Below are 13,277 nucleotides of genomic sequence, written 5' to 3'. Positions count from 1 at the left end.
GAAAATGGCAATAAAGTAGTTATAAGAAAATCAGTCCTCAAGAGTGGAAAGTATTTTAGAGATGTTCAAGTCTATCCAGGGGTCAGCAAAATCTAGGTACTGTACAAAGGTCAATGAATCAAGAATGGTTTTTACATTTTAAAATTTTGTTGTATTTTAAACTGTTAAAAAAAAAACCCTTAGCTTACAGTCTTACTAACACAGGCAGTGAGTCCAATTTGGCCCTCAACCTCTGGTCTTTAACATTTGAAGTGGCAAAGGGAGGGCCAGGGATGGGAGGAAATTTGCTCAGGTAGCACAGTTAAAAAATGGAAATAGTCTAGATAAGGACTGTCCAACCTTACTTTTAAAAGTTTTTACTGAAACGATAGACAATATTTTTATTTGCCATTTTAGTGAGAGCTCTGCAGTAGCTTAACTTTGTTTACTAAAGCATTTAGTAAACCCCACAGGGGTTGCATAAAATTGTACTGCAGGCAGCCAGTGGGCCACATTTTGGATAGTGCTGGTCTAGACTAGAATCCAGAGCTTTCAACTCCTTTCCCTATACCCCATGATTTTGGTCCTAGATGACTTAAAATTTTTTTTGTTGTTATTGCAAGGCACTGGAGTTAGGTGGCTTGCCCAAGGTCACACAGGTAATTATTAAATGTCTGAGGCCACATTTGAACTCATGTCCTGCTGACTCCAGAGTCAGTGCTCTATCCATTGTGCCACCTAGCTTCTCCTAGATGACGTTCAATTAATGGTCATATGCCTGCTTCTGTTCTGGGCCATAAAACTTGGTTTCTGTTGGCAGGCAGTGTAGTACAGTGATTAAGTGTACTAAACTTAGAAAGACAAGAGACTTAGTTTAATAACCTGGCTCTGACAATTACCAACAGGACTCTGGACAAATCATCTAACCTTTCTGAACCTATTTCCTATAAATTTAGAATAATGATGCCAGTACTACCTACCTCACATCATTGTGAGTGTGGTGATATAACACACTGGGGCTTTAGTTATGTAATAAATATATTACCATACTAGTCTCAAATGCTTGGTCTCACTTCAGAGACCTAATCAGTCTTCCTTAAATAGAAGGCTCAATCCCAGGGAGGAATCTAACAAAGTTAGATGTAAAAATGCCTTTAAAATTCAATTGAGAAGTATCTTTTTAAAATTCAATTGAGAAGTATCTTTTTGTTCACCTTGAGCCAAACTAAGGGATTAAAGAGGGAGTGACTGGTTTCAGGAATATATCATCTTCAAATGTATTTTCTCCTAGCATAAACAATAGATTAGCATTGATCTAATATTTTAAAGTTTGCTTAGCACTTCTACAGGATCTTCAAGTAGTATTACAAATGAAAAAACGGGGCAGATCAACAAGTTGAGTTGTCTAGAATCACATAGCAAGTGTCTGAGAATAAATTTGAACTCAGGTCTCCCCAACTCTAAGTTACAGGGTTTTCTATTCATTCTTGCCTAGTTAAACTTAAAACTATGTTTCTTTTTTATTCCTTTTTGGTGGAATTTTGTCTTTTGTTTTAGGTTTTATTCTAAAAGTGGAAATTACTTTAAGAGAGAATTCCAATTAGCAGCCTATTTGGATTGCTGTCCCAGTTCTTTTTCCACAGAAGAAAGTACTTTGTAAGCCTTAGACTGCTGAAAGAGACCTATTGTTGTAACTATTAACATTCTGGGTTCAGCCTTCTACACTTAAAACTTCAAATTTAAGGGTGAAATGGGACACAGAGCACATAGTTTCCCCTGAATATTAAATAACAATTAAAATTTCTGTAACATTTTAAGGTTTGCAAATACTTTGTGTATTTTCTCATTTCATCTTCACAACAACCAGGGAAGTAGGTACTATTTATATTTCTGTTTCACAGATGAGAAAATCCAAGGCTCAGGGGTTAATTTACTTGCCCAGGGACTCACAGCTCGTAAGTGTCTAAACTCATGTTCCTGATGTCAAGTCCAATGATCTTTGCACAACTGAGAACCTTTGAGGGTAGGCAGCAAGTAGAAGAAGCTAACTCTGGGAGGCAGCTCAGACACTTTCTGGATGGGCTCCAGCTTGATTTTCCAGCCCAATGGATGAGAGATGAGTTTAAGCAAATGCTATTTGGCCACAAAATGAGGATGCACAGGATTCAGACCTGAATGCTAAATTCTAATTCTCATAAAGAAAGCATGTAGAAATGGCAAGAATCATATTATTTTTCTAACCTTAAAACTGATATTTTGGTAATGTAAATTAATGCTGTATTACCTTACATTCTTTTCATTCTACATACACGTTTTCTGGATTTTTATACCCTGCCTTTTTACACCTAGAAAATTCTTTCTTCAATATTATTTTTCTAATTTTGAATTATAATTGAAGGGATATGAAAGATGCCTTAATCCAACTTTCTCATTATACTGATAATGAGGAAATTGAGGTCCAGTGAAATTATACAGGTAGTAATGAGTAGAAGTAGGATCCATTCTCTAGACCTCTGACTCTGAATGTAAAACTATACCATGCTGCCTCTTACTTGTATAGCAAAGTCAGTTTAAAACTTGGGGATCATTTCCCCATTTAATATATTTTAATCTGATTATTATATTATAACCTATCTGCCAGTAATCTTGCAGTCTGCAGGTCAAAAGACACATACATACTTACAAACACATATGTACATAGATCCTACCCTACAATTTAAGAAAAATAAACACCCAGGCTGAAGAAAGAGTAAATACACTGGTAAATGTTTACTTTCCAAAATGGGTTATTTTCAGATACAGGTAGATTCACAGATCATATATATATTAGAAGGTGAACCACTCCCACCAACTTGCATGGGATGGTTGTTGTCCTAATGGCAAAGTACAGAGAGAACTGGGGCAGGGGAAAGCAGGATGGTTTCTATACTCTAATTTTTGCAAAGAGGTGTCTGTTTTAAGAAATATACATTTCCAGTGGACAGCAGGGCGCACTTTCATTTCATCATAAAGATGTCACCCAATGTCACCATTGGCTGGTCAAGGTCTTGGCTCATCCTTGCCTGAGTGGTGAGGTGGAGGAGTATACTTCCCTTCTTTCATTAGCTTCTCCTTCTGCTTCATGATTGTTCCCACACGTTCTACCTGCCAATAGAAAAATATAAAGCTATTGAGAAAACATTTAGAAAGGTATAATCATGTAGGATAAATATAAACATAATTCTATGGACAGTCTATATGCTATGTTACAGACTTTATACTTAACAATGACACTAATGATTACTCTGCTGGTACAACTGCAGCTTAAGTTGTAATATACATAGGTTAAAATAAGATGTCCTCAAAGTTTTAATCATAGAGAGCTAATTTTTGCTTAGTAGCTCTCACCACTTAAGAGTCTAATACAAGGCTAAGAAAGAGGCAGTTTTTCAAGTTGACCTCTAAAATTCTTGTTATTTCCTGGCTGACCACAACAATGCCATATAGATTATAGAAAGAAAAAAAAATTTGTAAACCTGGCCTATATCTTGTGATGTATGGTTTACTTCAATTCAACCATTAATTAGGGGGGCAGCTAGGGAGTGCAGTGGATAGAGCACTGGCCCTGGAGTCAGGAGGACCCGAGTTCAACTTTGACTTCAGACACTTAATAATTGCCTAGCTGTGTGACCTTGGCCAAGTCACTTAATCTCATTGCCTTAAATAAAAAGAAATTTTTTAAAAAATCCACTAATTAGGTACATATTATATGCAAGATCTTAGAGAAGTGGTGGTCAGAGGGAGTAGGGGTCAACAGTGCCAAATGTTCATGCACCATCTTTATAATTAAGGTCATTTTCTTTAAAAAAAAAATTTAATTTAAGGCAATGGGGGGTTAAGAGTGACTTGCCCAGGGGGTGGCTAGGTGGCACTGTGTATAGCGCACCCACCCTGGAGTCAGGAGTGACTTGCCCGAAGTCATGCAGTTAGGCAATTATTAAGTGTCTGAGACTAGATTTGAACTCAGATCCTCCTGACTCCAGGGCAAGGTGCTCTATCCACTAAACCACCTAACTGCCCCTATAAAGATCATTTTCTAACCACAATAATAAAAGAGGTCTCTTCAAAAAGTTCTGGAAGAAGATTATCTAAGAGTCTAGGCTATGGAAGAAAACTTTATTCTAGATTCTAGATTATCTTTTTCTCTGATATCTAACTATGGTATGGAAATAACTCCAGATACCTGAAGGCTCTGTCAATAAATTGGTAAGTTCTGATAGTATCTACTGACATGGACCTAGTGAGCAAATATTTGTTTGTTGTCCCAATACCCAGAGTTAGGTTCAGAGGCAATTCTTTAACATTTTCGATTATGTCATAGAGGTATGGCTGTCTGCATTAAGTTAAGCAAGTCCCCAATGATGAAATCATAGATCCTTTTGGTATTTACCTCTTCATGTAGTGTACACAGATTATCATTCTGAAGTACTTAGAAAATAAAAATCCCAGCAACCTTATCCTCATAGGACAGTAAGTTGTCACTACATCTTGGGCTAGGTGACTAATATCTCTTGACATGGGGCTATCTTAGTACTTGGCCACTTTGATTACTGAGTGACCAGAAGAGGAATAAATGATGGGCAGGAGCTTGAGTCAGGCTTGAGTTAAGGAAAGTTTCTAGTTCTGGTTCTACCAATAACTCACTCTTAACACTTAAGCAATTCTTTTCCCTCCCCCCAACCCCAAGCCTCAGTTTCTTTTGTATAATTAGAGGGCAGGATTAGATAAGTTTCCAAGGTTTTTCCCCACCTCTAGCAATTTGATTAACATTTTAAAAATACACCAGTGTTTAAAAAAGAAAATCACTGTCACTCCTCATTGACATATCCTTTTCCTGCTTTCACCTCCACCCACCAAATAAAAAAGTGATTTAAGTCAAATCAATGCTTTGACCACATCTGACAACAAAGATCTTACTTCACTCCTATATATATCACCCTCTCATTCTGATAAAGGCAGAAGTGTGCTTCACTCAGAGGTCTGACTTGTTTGCTGAACTCATCAGCATTCTTAAGTCTTTCAATATCTATCCTTTTAGGTTATTGTGGTCATCAGGTGAACTGCTCTCCTTGTTCTACTTACTTCATTCTGTATCAGTTTCAAGGATTCTACTTTCTCTCACTGCTGACTGTTTCTCCCATTTTTTGAAAAAGTGATTTTTTTTAAACAGCTAAGATGTTAATATATCAATAAATGAATCACAACAACAAAAAAGTGAAAGTGAGAAATACTTTATCTTAAGGAAAAGTAGGAAATGAGTCCCTACAACACAAACTAAACACCTGTATTTTAATAAACTATACTTCAGAGGTTCCCTTTCACCCCTCTCTGCCTAACTCCAAGAAAGAATGGTCTCTAAATGAGGAAAACTTTAGTTTCTTATCCGCTATATTCTCTGATGAAAAGAGACAGACAAATTGCTTGGTTGTCCCCTAGGATCAATAAATGGTGCTGATAACTCCTTTATTAACTATCTCAAACAAGTGTGGATGAAGTCTCAAAGGGGGCTCCTAGGGTTATCCTTTTTTTATTTCATCAGGCTCACTTCCCTAGTTGGGCTGACCAAATGCATTACTACAAATCCTTTACTGGAAGAATTAATCCAGGATTTTTTAAACAATGGGGAAGGATATGACTTATTATATAAACTCTTCTGCACCAAGGTTCACCGACCTGGAATATCTCTAAATGATGATTATGAATGGAAGCCTCTGGAACCAGTAGTGAATTTCTGACTAATCTGACCAGGCATGTGTGAATATACGTACCCACCCAGGCACACAGAAAAATACTTAACCCTATGATTCTAATGATTCTAAAGAGGGAGAGGAATTTGAGGGGCAGAAATAGATTTATAGAGAGGAGGGTAGACTGGATGGAGTGCTGCTCAGATTTAAAACTTCTTTGAACTCTTAGGGGTGTACTGCAATCAGAGTTCCTCTACTCTAAAAGGAGACCAGAATGACTCTGGGAAGTAAGAAGAGTTCTTCCCTATTTCAGCATCTATGTTTTAAAATTACATAAATATTTTGTTTTTCAATTATATTCAATAGTAGTTTCTACCTATCATTTTTTGGTAAAGTGTTAAATTTTACACTCCCCCTTCTCCCCACAGAAGGCAATCTGATAATTCCGTGCTGTGCATTAATCAAAATTGAATGTGTTGAGAGAAAAAAACAAAATATTAGAGATTGCAAAATTATGTAGTAAATAAGACAACCTTTTTCTTAAAAAAAAAAAATGAAGCTAATAGACTTTGGTCTTTGTTTAAACTCCACAGTTCTTTCTCTGGATTCAGATGGTATTCTCTGTCACAGATACCCTAAAATTGTCCCTGATTGCACTGATAGAATGAGCAAGTCCATTAGGGTTGATCAATACCCCATGTTGCTGTTACTGTGTACAATGCTCTTCTGGTTCTGCTCATCTCACTCAGCTCAGTTCATGCAAATTCTTCCAGGTTTCTCTGAATTCCCATCCATCCTGGTTTCTAATAGAACAATAGTGTTCCATAAAATACTTATACCACAATTTGTCTAGCCATTCCCCAATTGATGGACATCCACTTGATTTTCAATTCTTTGCCACCACAAACAGGGCTGCTATGAATATTTTTGTACAAGTGATGTTTTTACCCATTTTCATGATCTCTTCAGACCCAGTAGTGGTATTTCTGGATCAAAGGGTATACTCATTTTTATTGCCCTTTGAGCATAATTCCAAATTGCTCTCCAGAAAGGTTGGATCAGTTCACAGTTCCACCAACAAAGTACTAATGTCCCAGATTTCTCACATCCCTTCCAACATTGATCACTGTCCTTTCTGGTCATATTGATCAATCTGAGAGGTGTGAGGTGGTACCACAGAGATACTTTAATTTTCATTTCTCTGATCAGTAATGATATTTAGAGCAATTTTCCCACAACTATGGATAGCTTTTATTTCTTCATCTGCAAATTGCTTTTGCATATTCTTTGACCATTTGTCAATTGGGAAATGACTTTTTTTTATAAATTTGACTTGGTTCTCTATGTATTTTAGAAATGAGTTCTTTGTCAGAAATACTAGTAAAATTAGTTTTCCAATTTACTACATTTCTTTTGATCTTGGTTACAATGGATTTGTTCGTGCAAAAGCTTTTTAATTTAATGTAATCAAAAGAATACAGTTTGTTTTTAATGATGTCCTCCATCTCTTCCTTGTTCATAAACTGCTTCTCTTTCCATAGATCTGACAGGTCAACTATTCCTTGTTCTCCTAGTTTGCTTATAATATTGTCTTTTATGTCTAAATGCTGCACCTATTTTAATCTTACCTTGGTATAGGGTGAGAGATGTGGTCTAAATCCAGGTTTCTGCTATACTAACTTCCAGTTTTCTATCTCAGCATCTATTACAAAATTCAATACAAAATATCTAAAAACAACTAAGAGTCACTTACTCTACAGAATTTTTGCATGATGGAAAACTTTTGCATGTGACTTTAAATCATTTGAATTAACAAGAAAAAGGTCACTGCAATGCCAATTACCTGCATTAGCAGGTAGCTCATGTAGATGAAGAATTAGTAGACACCAATATTACATTCTTGCTATTATCTTGCACCAGGTGGGACATGCTACAGGTATTTGCCTAGGTGATGCAATGGATAGAGCACCAGCCCTGCAGGAAGACCTGAGTTCAAATCTGACCTCAGATACTTGATACTTAACTGAGTGACCTTGGACAAGTCACAAGACCTCACTATGAGGACTGCCTCATAACCAGGGCTATCTCCAGTCATCCTGATTCATATTTGGCCACTGGACCCATATAACTTCAGAGGAGAAAGTGAGGCTGGTGACACCACAACCTCCTGCTCAATAAAATCCCATTCACTTGTCATGGCATCCCTCTCTGATGTCATGTTCTTCTCAGAGAACAAAGGACAAAAAAACAACATCATCATTATCAACACCTGCCTTTTACAGTAATCTGCTAACTAAACAAAATAATCAGCTTTATACTGAATTCAGCACCAGAAGGAAGTAAACTAAGATGTTGCTGTTCAGTTATATTTCAGTCATGTCTGACTTTTCATGACCCCATTTGAGGTTTTCTTGGCAGAGATATTGGAGTGGTATACCATTTCCTTCTTCAGTTCATTTACATATATGTATTTTCGTACATACTGAATATGAATGGAAATACACTGAGCATTTCCCACAGAACAGCTAACCACTGGCTTCCATTATTGTTTCACATCCTTACTGTTTTCCGCCTATGCAAACATTCAATGAAGTCTTCATATTCCAGTTTGCATTCTTTCTTGGCTCGGGTCATGCCAATTCCATGGGCACACTCTATGAATTCCTTTTCAAAGGCATGGCATCTGGCTGGCATCTTATAAGGTTGTTCAGCACTCATAATCGTCATCCATTTGTCAACATTGATGCCCAGTCGGCTTTGAACATCAAAGAAAGGCATGGCTGAAGTAAAAGGGAACAAGAGAAGTACTATTAAGATAAAAAAACTAAGTACAATAGTAAATTCTTTAGAAAAAATAGTTAATGAAATTCATCTGGAGCAACAAAAGGGCAAGAATAGCATGGGAACTGATGAAAAAAATATAAAGGAAGGTAGCCTAGTTCTACCAGTTCTAAAACTATACTATAAAGCAGCAGTGATCAAAACTGCCTGGTACTGGTTAAGCAATAAGAGTAATGGATTAGTGGATTAGGACAGGTTCTAAAGAAGCTGCAGTAAATAACCACAGCAATCTACTCTGATAATTCCAAAGACATCAGCTTCTGGGATAAGAGCTCACTATTTGACAAAAATTGTTGGGAAAACTGGAAAACAGTATGGCAAAAACTAGGCATAGACCCACATCTCATACCCTATACTAGAATAAAGTCAAATGGGTACAGAATTTAGACATAAAGGGCAGCGCCAAAAATAGATTAATAGATCAAGAAATATTCATCTATCAGATTTACGGAAATGGAACAGATTTATGACCAAACAAGAATTAGAGAACATTATAAACTGTGAATGAATGATTTTGACTATATTAATTTTAAAAGTTTTGCACTAATAAAATCAATGCTGCCAAAATTAGAAGGAAAGCAGAAAGCTGAGAAATAATCTTCACAACTAGTTCTTTTGTTTTTAGGTTTTTGCAGGGCAATGGGGTTAAGTGGCTTGCCTAAGGCCACATAGGTAATTATTAAGTGTCTGAGGCTGAACTTGAACTCAGGTACTCCTGACTCCAGGGCCGATGCTCTATCCACTGCGCCACCTAGCTGTCCCACAACTAGTCCTTCTAATAAAGGTGTCATTTTTAAAATATAAAGAGAATTCCATCAAATTTATACGGTTACATAATGAGATAAATGGTCAAAAGACATGAATAAACAGTTTTCAAATGAAGAAATTAAAGTTATATATAATCATATGAAAAAATGTTCCAAATCATTATTGATTAGAGAAATGCAAATTAAAACAACTATGAGGTATCACCTCACACCTATCAGATTGGCTAAAATGAGAAAAAGGGAAAATGATCAGTGTTGGAGAGGTTGTGAGAGGATTAGGACACTGATGCAATGCTGATGGAATTGTGAACAGATCTAGTCATTCTGGAGAGCAATATGGAACTATGCCCAAAATGCAATAAAACTGTTCATACCCTTTGACCCGGCAATTCCAATTCTAGGTCTATATCCAGAAGAAATCATAAAAAATAGGAAAAATCCCACATGTTCCAAAATACTCATACACTTTCTGTAGTGGCAAAGAATTAGAAATGGAGGGGATGCCTATGGCTAAATGAGTATGGTACATGAATACTATGGAATATTACTGTTCTAAAGGAAACCATAAATGGTCAAACTCTAAAGAATCATGGAATGAGTTATAGTTTCTGATGCTGAATAAGGGAGCAGAATCAAGAGAACAATGTACACATTAACAACTCTACTGTGAGATGATCAACCTTGATGGAAGCAGTTCCTCTCAGCAGTTCAGAAAGCTAGGACAACTGTATTAGACTGGCTAAGGACAATGTTATGCCATCCAGAGAAGAAAAATAACACAAAACAAAACCTTAATCCTAATTCCTCATACAAAAAATAACTAATCTGTAAACACGTTTATCAAAAATGTGTAAGTACAATGTTGACCTGACTGCTCAATGCTGAGGGCAGAGGGGCAGGAAAGGAGGGTAGAAGGAAATTTTGTAACTTAAAAATATACATTATGCATATAGATGAATGTTAAAAAAATAATGTAGATGAACTATGGCAAATGGCCTTTGGATGGAAATTTCTTAATTAAATTACAATATTAAATTCCCACTTTAGATTCAAGTCTACTTATTCCACAAAGTCTTTCCTGCTTCTTCAATTTCCTTCCCTCCTAATTTCTTCCTCAGAATTGTTCTAGCCTTTATATATACCTGCTTTTTGCATTTATTAATTTGCATTAGTAACTTGTGTTGATTTTCCATGCCCCCCCTCATCTTTGTATCTCACCCAGTACTCATATAGTCTGATCTGTACATAATAATAGGTGCTGAGTTTCTATGGAATTTTAAATTCAAAACTGGCAGAAAGCATATAAAAGTCATCTGAGTATAGTTTACTGCACCAGGCGCTATCAAAATGTTATGGGGAAAAGATCAGGTTTAAATCAGAAGAAAATCCTACTCTGCTAATTCATCTGTGAGACCTCAGGTAAGATATTTCACCCCTAGACTTCAGTTTCCTCATTTTGATACCTTTTATTGATAGACCTTAAAAGGTTTGTAACAATACTTTACACACATTAGCTCCTGCAATGCTAAAGATTCTCCCCACCTAAGCATTAGAAGCATTTTAGAGTTGAGGCAAACAGCCTCAGAGAGATTTGGGGACTTGCCCAAAGTCATAAAGCTTCTGATTGTCTTATGGTAGGATTTAAACTTAGGTTTAAATTCACAATCCTCATTTTTTTTAGGTTTTTTTTTTTTTTTGCAAGGCTGGTGCTTTATCTACCACGACACCTACCAGCCCCATGATCCTCATTTTTAAAGATGTTTGTCTTCCTTTGCATTTCCAGAATTTAACAGATGCCTGGCACAATAGTTGAGAGTTAAATAAATGCTAATGGGCAATGCCTCCAGATGCCTTGAAATGGCATTAGAACTGTTTTAGCAAGATTCTCATGGAATTCACAGGAAAGTTAAGAACAGTTTGGGAAAGCAAATACATCATGCCCTTATAGACTTGAGAACTCCGTAGAGACAAATAACCATTGATGCAAAATAACATATATATGACATTTCTGTACTGCTTTCACTATGTACAAAATGCTTTTATACAACAATCCTCTCAGGTAAATACAGAGATTCCATTTTACAGATGAGTAATCTGAGACTCAAAAATAAAGCAAACAGGGCAGCTGGGGTGGCGCAGTGGATAGAGCACCGACCCTGGAGTCAGGAGTACCTGAGTTCAAATCCGGCCTCAGACACTTAACAATCACCTAGCTGTGTGGCCTTGGGCAAGCCACTTAATGCCACTGCCTTGCAAAAAAACTTAAAAAAAAAAGTTTTCTGGTACATCCCAGGCAACAGAAATGGATTGCTCAAATGTATGCAGGATGTGAGGAATTTGAATAAATATGGGAAGACCTGAGTGAACTAAGGCACGGGAAAACAGAATTAGAAGAATAAGATACAAGACTATGGCAAGGTAAATGAAAAGATCACTAAAAGGAAATTCAAATCCCGTCTCAGACCTTAGTTAAGTATGTGAACTAGGCAAAGTCAACCTCTTTGCAATAAAATATTATGACCCTGTCATAACAGTGAGAGAGAAGAGAAGAGAAGAGAAGAGAAGAGAAGAGAAGAGAAGAGAAGAGAAGAGAAGAGAAGAGAAGAGAAGAGGAGAGAAAAAATACAAACACACTGCCAGGTGGCGGCATTTCTCCGGCTACTTTGAGGTTTAGTGATACAGGCACCAAAGGCATCAGGTAAAACATTTTTCTCTTTATGCAAGAAGGGGAGACTAAATTTCGAACAAAAAGATGCCCTGCCTCAGAATGATCAATTTAAATTACTTTCCCTCTCCAGGCCTCAGTTTCTTCCTCTGCAAAATAAGGGGGAGGGGATGCTCCTCTGTAAGGATCCAGAACTCGTTCAAGGTCACATCAGGCCTGCAATCCGGGTCCTTCTGAGTCCAGGGGGCCGGGCCCTTTAGCTGGCTCTGCAGCGAAGAGCAGACCAAGGGCTGGGCGGTGCGGCGGGCAGAGCGCTGGGTCTAGAGCTGAAAGCCGCCTCGCGCCAGCCCGGGCAGGTCAGCGGAAGGGGAGGAATGCGCCTGTCTCCCCGCGGTGGCCGGGGAAGCCACGGACATCAGCGCGGAGCTGGGCTTACCAGTTCCTGGGCCTGGAGTGGAAGGGCCCCGGAGGTCACCCCTCTACAACACTCAGGGGGGCCGGGAGTCCGGCCCAGGTCACGCCCCCTCTCCCCCGTCGGACAAGGGCGTGTGGAGGAGGAGCCTGCAGGCCGACCCGGCTTCCCACCCTCCCGCCGCTCCGGGGGACGCTCCGGGTTACCTGCGGCCTAGCGCCAACGCCCGTCCCTTCCCTTCCCTTCAGCACAAGCCTCGCTCGTCCTACGGCTTCTTCACGACACTGCTGGCCGTAAAGCGTCGTCGCAGCCGCGCGACATCCGGAGTCCCGTCTCTCCGCGCAGGCTCGGCCCAAGCCGGGGGTCGGGGTGGGGGGAGAGTAGGACCACGCCACCGGCGTGCTGCGCATGCGCGCAGGGAGGATGACCCGGGGCGAGAGGAAACCGACCTGTGGGCCGCTCCACTGGGGAAGGGGGTGGGGGAGAGGGGGGGAATCGGCCGGAACCATTCTACCCCGGGGGCGGGGGGGATCGGACGCGGTTTCTAGGAGACGCAATCTCTTCCTGGGATTTTCCCGAGATGTTGTCCGGCCCAAAACAGACTCCTGGGGAGGTGATGGGCACCTTTGCTAGGCAGGAATAAACTCAGGTTTCTTGTCTCCAAAGCCTATTTCCATTTTATAGGAGCGAGAAGGGAGGGAATGATGGAAAAGGAATGGCTTCCCGAGACCTAATCATTTTATTATCAATTTAATGACATCAACAAAGAAATAACATCTACATAGAGCACTTTTTTAAACTTTTTTTTTAAAAGTTTTTGCTAGGCAGTGGGGTTAAGTGGCTTGCCCAAGGGCACACAGCTAGGTAATTATTAAGTGTCTGAAGTC

General features: G+C 38.8%; 1 protein-coding gene across 3 annotated transcripts; it reads right to left on the bottom strand.

The window, feature by feature from the left end:
• Positions 1-2,747: 2,747 nt before the first annotated feature.
• NDUFS5 (NADH:ubiquinone oxidoreductase subunit S5) lies at positions 2,748-12,703 on the bottom strand. 3 transcript variants are annotated; one of them, XM_074217588.1, is made up of 3 exons: positions 12,597-12,703; positions 8,268-8,485; positions 2,748-3,123 (listed from the first exon to the last, which is right to left on the bottom strand). In XM_074217588.1, exons 2-3 carry the CDS (start codon positions 8,481-8,483, stop codon positions 3,019-3,021), a joined length of 321 nt encoding a protein of 106 aa, XP_074073689.1. In that variant the 5' UTR covers positions 8,484-8,485; positions 12,597-12,703; the 3' UTR covers positions 2,748-3,018. The 3 variants fall into 3 exon arrangements, with proteins under 3 accessions (XP_074073689.1, XP_074073690.1, XP_074073691.1); XM_074217589.1 differs by lacking the exon at positions 12,597-12,703 and adding an exon at positions 12,415-12,513; XM_074217590.1 differs by lacking the exon at positions 12,597-12,703 and adding an exon at positions 12,099-12,231.
• Positions 12,704-13,277: the final 574 nt, after the last annotated feature.

Source organism: Macrotis lagotis, chromosome 1 (assembly GCF_037893015.1).
Source record: "Macrotis lagotis isolate mMagLag1 chromosome 1, bilby.v1.9.chrom.fasta, whole genome shotgun sequence".
Lineage (NCBI taxonomy): Eukaryota > Metazoa > Chordata > Mammalia > Peramelemorphia > Peramelidae > Macrotis > Macrotis lagotis.
The sequence above is the reverse complement of the archived record's forward strand: the minus strand, read 5'-3'. Positions and strand labels throughout refer to the sequence as shown.